At 41.5% G+C, this 16,861-nt stretch overlaps 1 protein-coding gene across 2 annotated transcripts in view; it reads left to right on the top strand.

Annotated features, from left to right (window-relative positions):
* Positions 1-16,861, top strand: part of ptprga (protein tyrosine phosphatase receptor type Ga) — a 538,553-nt gene that overhangs the window by 101,514 nt on the left and 420,178 nt on the right. For both annotated transcript variants that reach the window (XM_039797848.1, XM_039797847.1), the window contains exon 2: positions 9,961-10,077. In XM_039797848.1, coding sequence (XP_039653782.1) covers positions 9,961-10,077 — 117 coding nt within the window. The remainder of the gene's footprint in view (positions 1-9,960; positions 10,078-16,861) is intronic.

Raw genomic sequence — 16,861 nt, 5'->3', positions numbered from 1 at the left:
GTGGCAGCAAGTGTCTGTTAAAATTTCAACGATGCTGCAGCTTCCTGCCACATTACCACAAACTAACCTAACCATGGGTTACAACCACAGATAGTTTCCATTCAATTCAGTTTTATTTATATTGTCAAATCATAACAGAAATTATCTTAGGACACTTTACAGATAGAGTAGGTCTAGACCACACTATAATTTACAGAGACCCTACAATTCTCTCCCAAGAGCAAGCATTTGCTGCGACAGTTGCGAGGAAAAACTTCCTCTAACAGACAGAAACCTCCGGCAGACCCTGACTCTTGGTGGTCTGCCATCTTGACACTGCCGGTTGGGACACAGAGACAATGATATATCTGTATTTGATATACAGATATACAGAAATATGATTCATAATAATTATAGCAGTTGGCATGATGAACGTTTGCAATTATAGAAGCTAGCAGGACAACGGCTGCAGCTGCATCCACAATCCAGGTGCCACCACAATCCAAGGAAATCTGCACAAGGACTCCAGGGAAGAAGCTAAGTGTAATAAGTAAGCAATAATGGGACATGAATGCACACAGATAGAGCGAGACAGAGGAAGAAAGGAGCTCAAACTGTCATAGGGTGGCTTGTGGCCAGCCTGGTCTCACAGCCTGGTCCCGCATGACACGTTTCCTAAACCCAACCATACCCGTCTAGTCCCGTACTTCTTTTCCTAAGCCCAACCGTCCCGTAAGCCCACCCAGGACCTTATCCTTAAATTAAGGGGCCGTGTTGATTTCATGGAATTCTTCCGTGGGCCCATCAGGGAATTTTTGTCGATCCGTGTTTATTTCACGGAATTCTTCCGTGGGTCCATCACAGAAGTTTTTTGCGATTCTGTGAAACTGCCACAGATTTTGAGTTAAGGGGCTGTGTTAATTTCACGGAATTCTGTGAGATCAGGTTGCTTGTGGCTCAGAGGTAGAGCGGTCACCCCTCAACCACAAGATTGGCGATTTGATCCCAGGCTCCTCCAGCCACATGTCAAAGTTTTCCCTGAGCAAGAAGCTGAACCCCAAGTTGAACCCCCGGACACTGTATATATAGCTTTCCACTGATCCTAATAATTAAATGTACTGTCAAATTGTATGTGACTGTGTATTGTTAGTTTAGTCCCCCGGCAGTCTTCCCCTATAGCAGCATAACTAAGAGCTGGTCCAAGGCAAACCTGGGCCAGCCCTAATTATAAGCTTTATCAAAGAGGAGAGTTTGAAGCTTATCGTCAAAAGTGGAGACTGTGTCTGCCTCCCGAACCCAAACTGGGAGCTGGTAGCCTGGTAGCTGAAAGCTCTGGCACCCACATCAGTCACATAGTCGACTAAAATAGTGTCTTTGTTGTTGTGAAGCATTGTGGACGGGATCGTCATCAGTATCTGGACACTAAATAGGATTCTTGTCTACTCTGAAGCTCTGTCAGAGAGAATGTTCTGCTTTGGTTAGACAAAGTGACTTGCAAGATGTTTTATTGTTCCTTATAGGACAGCTTGTTCTGTCATTGTCTTTATCTGTGTAATCTTTCCAATCCATTTCTCCTCTTAGAGTGATTTTATCTATCCAACTATCTGCGGAATAACGTCCTTATCATGAGCAAGCTTTCTTCTTTTGACAATATAGACCTTGTAGTAATACCATTCAAACCGTCCTGTCATAACAACAGCTCTGCCTTCCTCTATTTCTCTTCTTTTTAGAGCCCAGAAGTTACTGAGACTGACACAGCAATGTGAAAAGCCTGCAAATCAAACTTCCAACACTCGCCTCAGTGCTTATTCTCTTTGTTTTACCAGAGCGTACTCTTTCTCTGTGGGGGAGAGCATCATCGTAATGCCGATAATGTTAATATTTATACATGCATACAGTAGAGTGCAGAACATTGCATTGTTTCTGTAGTGAAAATGTTCCCCTTGAAACTATCACAGCTTCCCTCCCTCCGTCTGATTCTCTTCCTCTTCTCCTCTTTCTCCCCCCTCAGCCCAACACTGGGCCTCTGTTCATCTCTTCTCCTCTCATCCTCTGCCGCTGACTGGTTGCCATGCAGCCGGCTGTCCATCAGTGACCTGGTAACTGTTGCTAGGAGAGGGGTGTCATTTCATCGTTTGTGCTTAATTCTTCTCTTATATGCGCTGTCCTCACTCCATATTCCTCTTTCTCCAGCTTCTCCTTCACCCCCTCCCTGTCTTTCTTTAAGCCCATCTCTTTGCTTTTATCCCTGTTTTATCCTCCTCCTCCTCCTCCTCCTCCTCCTCCTCCTCCTCCTCCTCCTCCTCCTCCTCCTCCTCCTCCTCCTCTCATTCTCGTCTGTCATTCCTCTCCTTCCTCGTCTCCTTCAATGTCCTTCACCTCTCTTTTCAATCTGCACGCTGTCTCTTTTCGCTGTCACTGACCTAAACATTTGTTATTCTTGTGGAAGAAGCCCATTGGTGAGCCCCCCTCCTCCCTGAGATTAAGTTTGGGTCTGTCCGCCTAAATGGGGCATCAGGTCTGGATAAATTAAGCATTTTTCTAGTGCTATCTAGCAGGCTGGTCTCATGAACCATACATACATACACCATACGCTACATATAGCTACGAAAATTATGCACCAAAATTCATTGCATTCCACTTTTTTTTGTTGCTATCAGCACAACAATGACTGTTGCTGTATAAGAACGCTGTGGACCGCTTAGGGAGAAGGTCGGGGTGGATGAGTGGGTCATAAAACACAACACTTCAAGCCAGGGAGCGGAGCTGCTTCCCTGCGAAAAAAAACCTGTATGCAATGTATGCACTGGTGTGCATACATTGTTGTACGATATCATACGGACCCGTTCATGAGAACACGTATCTAGTCATGCAAATAGTTTTGACTTTGCTTACCAATGGGTCTCTTTCTCTAAGCTCTCCTATCTACTAATACAAAACTGGAGATGGACTGAAATCTCATACTGTATTTGTAATAACAATTTTGTAATTTGGTTGAATTCAGCCTTTCCGAATTTTCTGGAGATGGTAAATATCTATCCAGCAAAGGAATTACTTCCTCTCTCGTTGCATTCTGCAAAGAGTGGGGCTGCCCCCTAGAAGTCGACGATTTGAGTCATCAGTCGAGAAGACCCCGAGTCGACTCGCATTTTGTTAGTCAAAGCAGGTCGGCTAAACTAGTTCTGAACCAGGAGCTGGTACAACCTCCTTCCCTGCCCTCCGGCAGAAGAAACATGCTGCGGTGCCTTAGGATTTTATAACTATACTATGACCAGGACGAACACTTCTCCTTTGGCTGTGCAAAAATCTAACTTTTGAAATCTGAAGGCAGTTAAACTCTGGAGCTCCAGAGTTTCAGGCTCCTTCTTTCCTAAGGCAAATACTGATATCAGCCATGAACTGTAGTCCACCTTTTTATTGTTGCACTTTGGATTTTCTACTACTTGCTCCATTTCATTCATTGCACTTTGCAAACTTGATGTTTGCAATAACTTGTTGTTCATATTGTCTTTGTTGCTGCCCTATGTACGATATGATTCCTGTTAGTTGTTGATGGTGTGTTTTTGTTGTTGTATGTTTTTTGTTGTTGTATGTTTTCTAATAATTTCTGGGGGTTTTTATGCTGCACCTGAATTGTGCTCCAGGGACAATACAGTTGTATTGAATTGAAACAAAGGTGTTTCAGGTAAAACAGGAGCCTAATGTGTCCGCTATAGGAGTTGAGTGTAGGGCAGCTGAACTAACAGCAACTGGGCAGTTCTCATATTTGTAGAGAAAAGACATCAGTAATTTTGTAAAGTGTTAATAATGAGGAAATTAGCATGGCAATGTCCAATTGGTGTGACCAGGCAAAAAAGGATTCTCACCGGTTGTTTTCCAGACTTGAATTGAATTGATTGTTTCACTGTTACATTGCTAATATAAGGCTTTATAACACACTAAATAACTTGCTACGTATATATATATATATATATAATTTTTTTTTTTGGTGTGCAGATAGTGGTTAGTGTTTCCCCTGGGTTGACTGCTTTAGCCTGGCGGATAGGTCACGCCAATTTCCGTTCTCAATGTAACACTTTGAAGTCTCTCAAATATTTATCAGTTACTTTTTGAAATACAGATGAACCACTTTTCACATCGTCATGAACTTGATCCACCGCACGGAACTAATTTAAAAAGAAAATAGGTCACTTTTACAACTTTGAATTTTTGTTCACATTTTCATTAAAAAGTAAAGTGGGAGAAGCAGTCAGGCTTGACTGGTGGTGTTCCAAGCTGCCTTGCAATGCCCCAGAACAAGCAATGTAGTTCTTAAAGCTATAGTTCGTAGTTTCTATCTCCCCCATGAGGATTATTAAGTTAAGACAACAACACTGTCAGCTCATCCACATGATACAAGCATTCCGTGATCGCACAGCCCCCACCCCTCCTCCACGCAGAAGCTAGTAGCCAAGGAGGACACGGAGGATTAAAAAAACATGATGGACTCTCCAGAAGAGGTAGGGGAAAGTGGGGTGAGTTGTGCCAGTTTTTACTCGAAGTGACTTTAAAGTGAAGCCATGACAGTAATGCCTTCAACTTAAGGATGTACATATATTTCAGGATGTGGTGCATCCCTGAGAACAATAACTTTGAATCTAAAATAAATTGTTTCAGAAATATAGCTTTTGGGAAAAAAGTGGTCTCGTGGCACAACTTGCCCCTGATGCGGAGTAAGTTGTGCCTTTGGGGGAATACGTTGGGGTAAATTGTGCCAGTGATTTCTGAAGTAAAACAGAAAATTTTAATGTTATGAACTGTAATGCTATATGAAAGCAAGACAAATGCAATACAAAATTACTCATTTAAGGTTTATTTAGATATTGTCACCCTATTAAACTGTTGGAATAAGTAATATTTTGTAGTTTGGGAAAACACAAACTTAAATACACAACATTTGATATTTGTGAATCATTTCAGGCAAAAAGGCTTTGGCAATAGATGCCTGTTTACATACATAGAACGCTGTCTGTCAATTATGTAACATAAGAATAAAGTGACTAGGCTAATTTCTAAACATCCTATTGTGACTTAGGCCACTTGAAAACTTAATAAAACTTCTCTTTAATGACATAGTGCAACCTCAAAACTGAAATCAGTGTTAGCTAAATTAAACAAATGGCAGGTAGGCCTAAATCAAACACTGACGAGGCATGCCCATCTCCTCACTTCTCCAGATTATCCCCTGTGAGTATGTAGGTAGGTGGTCTGGATCTGGCCTACTACTTAACATCCCACTTGTCAATGCTGCAGGGTAATATACACGTCTGCTCCCTTCTGGCTGTACCACCAAGTTTTTGGGGGTGTGGGTAGTTTCTTGAGCACATCACCTCTAGGGATGACTCCTTCATCACTGGCACAACTTAACCCAGGCCCTTTGGCACAAATCACCCCAGACCCACAAGTTTGAGAAACTAGCAGCAGATCCAGCAGTTAAGACCTAACATCATGCTAACTCTATAGACTCAATGTGTAGCCTGCTAAAGCACTAAAACATGTGTGAAATGTTTTCAAACTTGTCTATAATTGTTCGGACATTACAATCAAAAAACCTTAGTCACAGAAATTGTACTTTGAAAGGAAAAAAACAGTTTTTTGAGCTAAAATGTGCTTACTTCTCATGCCATGTGTCTCCCTTCTTTGGAGGATGAGTAAAATGGATGGCTTTTCAAAATGATGTGGTCACATGACCAATTTATTCTATGGTTTTCCAAAAACAAGGGGTGGCTCTACTCCCCCCCCGGCACAAATCATCCCACTCTCCCCTAATTATCTTCAATCGAGTTTCTGTGCGCGTAAGTTGCCGGCCGACACACTCTTCTGAACATAGCCATACTGAGAACTACAGAGAGAGTTGTGTGGAGCTGATAGTCTTAATTAGCTTTATAGCAACTCATTTGGCAATGGATTGAATGTAACGGACGTTCATTAATATAAAAAAGTTACGCACTAAAGCTTTAAATGGCTTTTTTTTAAACACAGTCCGGTGCAGTGCTGACTCCACAAAAAATGCTACATCACTTGTGATGGAAAAACAGCACCACCAATCTAGTTTTAACCAAATTTTCTCTGTCTAGCTCAGCTATAAACACAGAATCCGTCAGCATGTTTGTAATTGTTAGGCTACCAACACTTTACCTGTTCAACTGAATTACCAGTGTAGATAAAAGAACTGTCCTGGTTTTATTACAGACATGTGACCTAACCACAGACAGTTGCCTCGTTCATAGTCTCGCATTGCCAGACCTTCCTCCACAGCACTGCGGAGGAGGGTCTGGCTAGTCCACACAGCATTTTGGGATGGGAGAAAAATGTGCTCTGGTATATCGGAATTTCTGTAAAACCAATCCTAATCTTCTTGGGCGGCGCTAAGCGCCGGACGGAGCCGCGGTGCCTCTGCAAAATAGCCTCGGGAAGGAACTTGTTTTGGTGGAACGTGCACGTTCAAAAGTTGTTTTAGTCGTGCAACAGAAAACTCAGATTGGACAGATAGTCTAGCTAGCTGTCTGGATTTACCCTGCAGAGATCTGAGGAGCAGTTAACCATAGTCCTCATAAATCCACCAGAGTTTAGAATCCCAACACAAAGAAAGCAGAAGGTCACAGACATCCGGCCGAAAATGAGGGACATCCGGTGAAATTTCCGGTGGCATAGAAGCAATCCTGGAAATGAAACTTTGAAATAAACTACCTCGTTCATCGACTCAAAATGAATATAGGGGAAACACTGGAATGGATATTTGGCATTGTTATGTCAAAAAAAAAAAAATTGTTCTGGCCTTGTTGGAGAAATCATTGGAGAAACACTGTTGGTAGTGCTGATAAAGCTGCAGAGCTATTGGGGAAAGCTGTGGCCCTCAACACAAAATTGAAGGACAATGCACTCACAGGCTTTGGAGAGGTCAGGTGAGGGGCGGGGGGCATGTTAGTGAAGGCAGGAGCGAAAGACAAATTGACGAAAAGCCACTGAGTGAAAGACAAGAAAGACAGAAGGGAAGGGAAAGAAGATGTGTTTGGCGAGGATGAAGGGGGTAAGGGCGGGGTCTTTGCATAATTACATTTTCTGTTCTGAGCCGTATTGGGAATCAATAATGTAATTCATAGAAAAGCCATGGAGCTGCCGCTCATTGGCATTCCCAGACATGAGCCACGCTTGCATCCCAAAGAATTAAAACAAGAAGAGGGAGGAGAAGGGGTGGGGGGGGGGGGTGTCAGAGGTATCTGTCATTGAAACTCTTAGTTCATCCTGAGCCTTTACATCTCCTACACTATGCTTTGCAAAATGCTGGCGACTTTGAGTTTCCATTACAACATGATTGACATTCTCAGTTTGCCTCAGATCATGCACGCACCACGCACGATCACACACACACACCACACACAAATATCACTTCCTCTTCCAGATGCTACCACCATGTATTTGTAGATGGCTGAAGCAAGATTCGGCCCTGAAACACAACAGCACATGAACACACTCTTACACACCGGCCACCCCTTTAAGATCATTTTATTGTAATCGTTGAGATTTAAATCTATAGTGCGTAGTTTCTGTATACCCTGTGAGGAATTTTAAGTAATAACAACACTGTCAGCGCATCCACATGACACAAACCTTCTGTGATCGCGCAAAAAACATGATGGACTTTTCAGAAGAGGCAATTATCTTACCTCAAGTATCTGTGTGGGAAAGTCACCGGATGACACAATCTTCTGAACATAGCCATACTGAGAAATACAGAGAGAGTTGTGTGGAGTTGATAGTCTTAATTAGCTGTGTAGTGACTCATTTGGCAATGGCTTGAATGTAACGGACGTTCATTAATATAAAGAAGTTACGCACTAACGCTTTAAGCTGATGTATAGACTAACTCAGTGATTGTTGCAGTCGTTAGCGTTGTGAAATTTTCTGCAGTGTCATAGTCCAACAAATCATGCTTTTATTAATGGTTGGCTGTAAAGATATGTCATCTGACTGCTCGTTTTCTTTATCTATTGGACGTATTTGCAGCAATGTTGCTTTGTAACAAGATCTCAGCAATTACTTTAGTGGGTTTTGACCCACGTTTTAATAAACCAGAGTTTTCCTTTAAATATTAAATACCTCCAAGTTATGGAAATAAGTCATAAGTTATGGATACGTTAACCCTAACCCTAACACATTAATGCATCAATAATTTAACAAAAAATATACATATTTTATTCTGAAATGGGCCATTCTGCATAATGAGAAATGTTACTGTTGGTACTTGAAGCAACTTTAATGGTAATACTTTACTCAGGTAACATTCTCACTGCAGAACTTTTACTTGCAGTATTTCTACACTGGGTTAAAATGTGATTCCTTAAGTAAAGTGCATCGAATTTGGGGGAAATAAAATAAAACCAACATACTACCGTCACAGGAGAGATGTTGTGTGGTATAGTTACTTTGCCCCAACCAGCATTTGTTTTCAAACATAATTTCCCACCGTATGATTTTCTATCAACAAATGTACAATGCATGATGGAAAGTGAAATGATCTCCTCTGTGAGCTCAGACAGTATGGCCGTAGATTTTTAAAATAGGAATATGATAAACAGGCTGTAGATTTAGGTTTTAAGACAAATAAATGCTGGTATCGCATTTTTTTATATAGTACGTATATGGTGCAGAATCCCTTACAGATTGGCAATTAATCAAATTAGAAAAAGTGATTGACATGTAGTGAATCTGGGACTTTTGGGGCCTCTAGAGGTCATCTTGGGCCTCGTTTGTAATCCAAGCTTACCTCAAACCAACATCATCATTCACAGCATCATTCTTTAGACCACAAGAAAACCAAATGTAATCATCGCACTCGCTAAGTGAATGCTTGCATTGATAGATAATGTAAAAACACTATCTTATGTTTCATCTTATGACTGCAGAGGATGTGCCTTAATGTAGCTACTCGGAGAAATGTGTAAAGTAGACACTGTACATGTCATCTTTCATTAGTATTGCACAAGATACAGTATACTGTATCAAAACACCCCAGGCCTGTTCTTTACAGTCACACTAACATGTAGACCCACCATAAGAAAAACAACCAAAGCTAACATGTCTCGGTTTATTTCCTTCTGATGATTTTCTGTCTGTATTCTTTAATATCTGTAGGTGTTTTTCTGACGAAATATTAAGAAATGATTCTCACAGGGTGCAGGGATGAAGGGGTTTGATTATTAATGATTGTTTATTTTTCATTCACTTATTTAGATTGGTATTTATCTTAGTTTCCCTGTTTTCATTGTATTTTATGTACTTATTTTTAATTATTATTTTTTTAAATTGACACCAAAATACATCAATAAGTATAATGTTTTTGAGTCAGAAAATTAGACATTATACAGTTGATATGAATATATGAGAAATAAATTGTTTTTTTTAAGATAATTAAGTAAAGGTTAAAAATTTGAGTTTAATAAAAAAAGTATGACAGAGGAAGCTGTTAACTAACTAGCAATGACTTATGGAGAAGTGGGATCAAATAAGTGGATACTTCTTGCCACTACTATTTAGACATGTCCAAATATATATATATCAAGTATTGATGTTTCTCTATGCTTGTAGTTTGTGTAATATTTTTATTTCATTTTCGGTATGACCTTGTCGGTTTTCTTCTTTTAACATGTTTAAATGATTTATTCCAATCAATCAGATACTCAATTAGTAAAAAATGATGGTTGTCCTGAAATGTATGTGAGCTAGACACTTTCCTGGATAGTAAAGTTCCCCATTTTGTGTTGCTGACCTTTGTGCCTATTGCGAGCGTTATTATGAGGCAGCTTGCATGGGAAGGCAGATAAGGACACAGTTGGCTGTCTTCCTGCCCGGTAGGCGTCCGGGCAGGGCTGCAGACTGTTGCTGCTGCTCTGCTGCTGTTTATGCTAACCCGCTTGTCCGTGTCTCCTCCTCCCCCCGCAGCGCTGACAGGAAGCCAAGCCGAGTCCCAAGCCCCTATCCAAGGCCTTCGCAGAGCCGCGGCCAGCGGGACACGACTCCGGAGAGCCACAGCCGAGGAGACCTACTGGGCCTACTCAGGTGGGTGTCTGGGTACTTCTTTCTCTGGGAGAACCAGTCTGTGTGTACGTTTGTGTACTTCTTTCTCTGGGAGAACCAGTCTGTGTGTACGTTTGTGTACTTCTTTCTCTGGGAGAACCAGTCTCTGTGTGCGTTTGTGTTCCTGTTTCATTGTGAGAACCAGCCTGAGTCTTTCCAGTGTGGAGATAGTGGTGAGCCTCCAGTCAGTCGAATTTTCACATTCTTTTGCAAAGAAGGCTGTCAGAAATGCTGGCACAGCTAACAGCAGAAATGACTGTGTTTAGGATCAGACTATTATTTAAAACAGGCCTAGATTAGTGACTGTGCTGTTAATGCAAACTTCCTTCCTCCATGTTTACCTGTTGTTTTGATAAATTCAGGATAATGCGCATTTCCGCATTAGTAATTCCTTCAGTACAACAGTCATACTAACTTGCTTCTACTTGGCAATTTCTTCGATCTGCTAAGCTACCATCAATGAAACTAAACACGTCCTGCATCACATTAAAAACCTTCCTACAGCTAAAAGTGCATAATCACCTATCCTTGGAGGCTTTTAATGTGAAACATCTGCAGGAATGTAGCTTACTGTAACAGAGAGAGAAAGAACAGAGGTGTAGAAATAATTTGAAGAAATTACCCGAAATGACCAGCCTTTTATTTTATTGTGCCGGCCACGCCCCTTAACCTGATGATCTGAGGAGCCGTCATTGGAAACTGTTTGGAAAAAGGGCAGGCACTTTAAAAAAAAAATACCTGGCAGATGATTGGATGAACCATCTGTCCATCACGTCCACCATTGCAACACATTCTCACACCCATCGCGTCAAAAAGCGACGTGAGCTGCTGCTCTGCCCGGTGCGTTCCATACAGACGCTAAGGGGGATTTCTGCGTCTGTATCTGACGCTGAGAGACACTGAACAAGCGTCAGTATTTAACGAGTTGGGAGTGAGAACGGGTTGGCCACACACACCCCCTAAACCACGCCCATAGCGGCCAATAGCTCCTCATCGGACGCAGATTGGTTCGGTCCGCTGGTAGTTTAGTCACAAACGCATTAGGTGTGAAATACCACGATTCTCGCGTGATCTCGCTAGAATCCAGCTGCCGTGCAAGGTAACACGCCCCCGGCTAATATGAAAGACTCAACCATTATTGAACACTGGCTTTTGTTTCAGTGTGTTTTAGAGTTAAGGCAGTTATTTGCCACTGTCAGTGCAATACGTTTGCCTTCCTCTTCCTCTCTCAGTCTCTTTTTCTTCCTCTCTGAGCCGCTCTCCTCAGTGCTCCTCTGGCCTGGAGGCGTCTCCGGGCCCTTTTCTTATTCTACCAGTGCTTCAGAAGAGAAAAAAAGCCACTTCCCCTGTCCCTTTAGAGCCTTTGGTTTTTCAGAGGGGCAGCATTAATCTTTCACCATGCAAGCGACATAAGCCCTGGGCCACAAATGATCTTTTAGTTTATTTATTTCAATATTTCCCCTCGCTCGTCTAACCCTAATTGGTCGCCTGTCGTGCCTGTGAGAGTGCAGGAGCTTGTGGGTAAAAACAGAGCCGGTGACAGTTTCATTTAGTGTTCCTGCTGCTGATGCTAAGATCTACCGATGCTCTCCTGCTGCCCCCCACCCCGCCCCCCCACACATGTTTGATGGCGGCTCTTACATAAGATGCTGATGTAACGGTGCGCCGGATCCAGGCAAGAGAGGAAAACAATGGGGATACAGCAGGCTGGCATACTGTAGATCTTTTATTTTTCTATCATTGTAAGAGCCACGGAGAAAGAAAGTTAGGGGAAAATTCGGTTTTTCCCCTATGTCCTTAGGCCAGTATTTCGTAAGGTTAGCACAAGACTGTACTCATCACTGTGGACAAAAATATACATGTAGGAGAAGTTTTACAACAGAATTCTGTGTTCAACCTTAACTTCGAAAGCAGTTAGGAGGTGAACGAAGGTGAATGATAAGTAAATGTAAATTTACATATGCTTTAACATAGTACAGGAACCATTCACCATTCACACACATTTATACGCTGGTGGCCGAGGCTGCCGTACAAGGTGCCACCTGCTCATCAGATAAACACTCACACACATTTACACTCCGATGGCGCAGCATTGGGGGAAATTCAGGGTTCAGTGTCTTGCCCAAGGACACTTCGGCATGGAACTGCAGAGCCAGGGATCGAACCACCAACCTTCCGATTGGCAGGCGACCGATATACCACTTAGCCACACCCGCCCCGGGGTAGTGACCCCGTAGGCAACGCATTCTCATGAACGGGTTCGTATGATATCGGAAGGAAATGTACGCACAACGATTTGTTTGCTATCCTACCAAATGATGCCGCCGGCCGGTCACATGACAGTTAAGTTTAGCGGTCTTTACAGCCGAGAAAAGGTGACTGTGAACCGGGTACAGGGCACCGGGTACAGGGCACCGGGTACAGGGCACCGGGTACAGGGCACCGGGTACAGGGCACCGTGAGGGGACGGTCATTTCAGTGGCTGTTGCTGTTAAGTTTAGGCACCAACACAACTAGTTAAGTTTAGAGAAAAGATTGTTGGTTAGGGTTAGGTTAGGTAGTACTCCCGGGACACGAACACCCATTTCCTGGGTTACAGTCTTGTGTTTTCCCCTTATCTTCTCCCGGGACATGGACATTGCTGCCCTACTTGAAAGCCCCTGTGTTTTCTTCTTATACAGCGGCAGTCATTCAGGTACATACGGTAATAAATATGTGGAATACATGCAAATTACAGTGCATTGCATTCCATAGCTACATGTACGAATGGTTCATGAGAAGAGCCTGCAGCGGGACATGGAACCATCGTTATGAGTGCTTTGGTATTTTCTCTGTTTCGAGAATTATTGAACAGAAAAAGTGAATTCCTATTCAGTGTGTTTTCATTGTTAATACAAACTAAAATAACAAAAGAAGTCCTTTACATTGCTACACTGCACACTCTTTTCCATTATAGATGATTTCGAGAGATATCTCACACACACACACACACACACACACACACACACACACACACACACACACACACACACACTCTATCTCCCTCTTGCTCTCCTCCTTTCTGAGGACTTCTCCACTGTTTCCGAAACTTCGTCTGTCCTAATTAGCTTGTTCTAATCGCGTCCTCCAGAGGTCTGACAAACTCCAGGCAGGACCTCAGTGGGCCATGGCTGTTCTGCCCTCTGCCTGATCAGAATGGCAGATTAAAACCTGGCACAATGCTGACAAATCCAGAGTTATCTAGGGACGGCCGTATACCTCCAGAATGAGACAGAGAGACAAAGAAACAGAACGAGACAAGAATCACACAGTCAACCTTTGCCTGTGCTTCACTATCACTGCGGCATCACAATTCATCTGTGATGTAAGCGTGCCTCGTATACCAAGAGGCAAATAGGAAATTATTATGACAATTTAAAGGTCCCATATTATGCTCATTTTAAGCTTGATACTTGTATTTTGAGTTTCTACTAGAACATGTTTACATGCTTTAATGTTAAAAAAACATTCTTTTTCTTATAATGTCTGTCTGAATACCTGTATTCACCCTCCGTCTGAAATGTTCCGTTTTTCTAGCGCCTGTCGCTTTAAGACACCCTGCTGAAAAAGCCCAGTCTGCTCTGATTGGTCAGCGTTTCCAGGTCTTCCGCATCTGTGCTCTCGGCATCTCTGCACTGTCATTGCAGTCGGGGAAATACTGTAACAGCACTGTAGCGGCTCTATCTTCCTGTATATAGTATAGTTGTGACATCACAATGGTATGGAAGTCCTGACGGCTCGTTGAAAGACACAGCTTCTAAATACGGGTTTTGTGCATTTCTCTGTGGATTGAGCATTGTGATACTTTTACAGTATTTACATATAACCTTAAATTGCTTCATAATTTTAAAAAGACATGGTAATCTCACTTTTTACACTATGGGAACTAAAATAAAAACTAAACATATATATATATATATATATATATATATATATATATATATATATATATATATATATATATATATATATATATAGAGAGAGAAAAAAAAAAAAAAGAGAGAGAGAGAGATTGGATATGTTTAGTAAAAAGCATATGACAGAAAGCTATGTTAAAAAGAATTGTCTTTTCATTTTGTTGTTTTGACAAATACAACAATTCTATTCAAATGGAACTTTATTGGATGCTACAGCAAAATCAGGGACAGTACCATTAGGATGTGCTTAGGTTTAGAGATGTGACTGGAGTATTTCAGGGAGAAACATGTAATTGAACTGAGCTAAAAACGGATAAAACATCCAGCAGTTTAAATTAACTCACTTTTAGGATCTGGGTCTATTTTGGATGAATTTGTCAGATGTGCTTTGTTGCTATTGCAACAATAAAGTGTTCTAAATTTGCTCCAACTCTGACTGACATCTTCTCCATAGCAACGGCAGCGCTTAGGCTCACGGGTATCATATTATTCATAGTAAAAAATATATGATTTTTGAAAAACGTCGAGAGAATTAAAACTTATGACACCAATGATAAACCTTATTATTAAACCGCATTGTTAAATGATCCAAGAGGCTCTTTGTTGAAGAACATTTACATTCTGAAACAACAAGTTCAACAGTTTGTGAGAATGCTTTCTTTCAGAGAGTAAGAGGAGTAGATGATTAGTAGTAGATGATGAGTCAGGACATGGTTAGCCTAGCATAGCATAAAGACTGGTAACAGCTAGCCTGGCTCTGTTCAAAACATGTCAAACTCATGATTATGTTTTCCAAAATGTTGAACCATTCCTTTACACAAAACTTTGAAAGACTTTGAGATGTACGATGGGGAAAATACTCCCATAACCATAATGCTTCCACAGAAAATAATGAACTAACCAAGCACCAATTATAGTCATGCACAGCAGATGGAAGACCGAAATGGTGCCCAGTATGTGTGGTGTTCTACATAGAATTGACTGTAGAGCAAATAATGAATGGTGAATTGTTTGTATTAAAAAGATATATCTATAGGCCCCTGCAGTATTACGTGGCACAAAGTTGAGGCTCGGCCTGTTGAGCAAATCTGGACAGTCCGTGTCTAAAGGTAATTATACAAATTGCTAATTCACATATACAGCTTTCTCATACAGAAAAAATTTGAAGATTTATCGGTGCACTCTATAGATTCATTCATTATTTATTGACATGAAGTTATGGTGCAATCAAGTGGCATTGTAGTCAGATGAATCAAAATGATTATTATGTGAATATAACATTAATTAACTTAACTGGAAGCCATTATGAGGATGAGTCTCAAAGTTTAACTGCACGCATTAACCTCACAGAAGCTCTATTGCCCAAGCCTTTTTTTTATAAGATATGCAATATAAACTATATAATACATGAAACTACCGTGATATATGTTACCCATTTCACATAATTACGAGTGATTTGCCGGATATTATAAGAGGTCAAATTGATTGTCTCTTCCTCCCTGGTTGCTGTACAATCGAAATAGCAGAATAACCGTTTTAAAATACTTTTTCATATGACACACATGTTGGTATTAACAACCCCTTTCTTAAACCATTCATGTATGCACACACACACACACACACACACACACACACACACACACACACACACACACACACACACACACTTGACTGGAAATTAATTTTCAGACCTGTACAATGTCAAGGCTCGCTATTGACGGGAGAGGGGAATCCAATTTGCGTGCTCCTTGTCGAGCCCTTTTACCATCAGGCCTTTATGCTGTTGCCTTGAAGTGGGCAAATGAAGATGGAAATTTATGATATGTTGTACATTTTACTCATGAGGGAAAGCCATTTTATTAGTCTGACAGTAAGTGGCTGTCTTTCCTTTTTTTTCCACGTGTGAAAATTGAAATGCCTATGTAATAGAACTCAATGCACACATTGGAAAATAAACACCAAAGTATAGTCTGTTCAGTACCAACATGTTTTGAAGCACATCAGTCTCTAGAGACTTACCTTCTCTGTGAAAGTATTTGTTTATAATAATAATGTATTTACATATATTTGATAGTCATGGTTTAAATCATTAGCATAATTGAATTATTTGTACAAATATTTCATTGAAGTAACAAACAAGACTGCCGGACTCTCACAGACAATGGAATGGAATTTGTAACACGTAATCCCATTTGGCTATGCAGTTGGAGAAAGTATTATTTTAGCTTTAGCTGGCACCAGTCACCAGTCTATCAAGGTGATGGCAGGGTACTGCCATGTTAGGACTATGATGACAGGACTACGATCAACGATTGTTGGTCAGATATAGCTCCAATGCTAACTCCTGCTAAAACCATTTTTATTTTTTCCATGTGTAAAAGAAACAAGCTTCAACATGTAATCAGACAAGTCCCAGTGGATTTTCATTTATTATCTGACTGGAGGTGAGAGGTTAGACAACATAATTTCCCCCCCAAAAAAAGTATGGCACCTGTGTGTTTGGCATGCCATCTGTTGCTCTTGTGCTTTCTTCTCTGCTTGTTTTATGTATCGTTTACCTGCTGCACGCGGCTAGTATACGCCCGTCAAGCTCTCCTAGACATCCGTGTCTCTGTTGTGGATTCATTCACGAACGATGGATTCTCTGTTGTGGATCCATTCATGAACTTTCACACCGTGGACGTGGACTGCCCTGTCCGCAAGCCGTGTGAACCTCCCCGAGCGATCTCTCTGCACGATGTCTGCCGGTGGCCACTAAACACCTCGCGGAGAAAGCGAAGGAGGAAGCCAGGAACCCGCGGAGGTTACAT

The sequence above is a fragment of the Perca fluviatilis genome, chromosome 4 (genome assembly GCF_010015445.1).
Source record: "Perca fluviatilis chromosome 4, GENO_Pfluv_1.0, whole genome shotgun sequence".
Classification (NCBI taxonomy): domain Eukaryota; kingdom Metazoa; phylum Chordata; class Actinopteri; order Perciformes; family Percidae; genus Perca; species Perca fluviatilis.
This window is presented reverse-complemented; position numbering and strand designations above follow the sequence as displayed.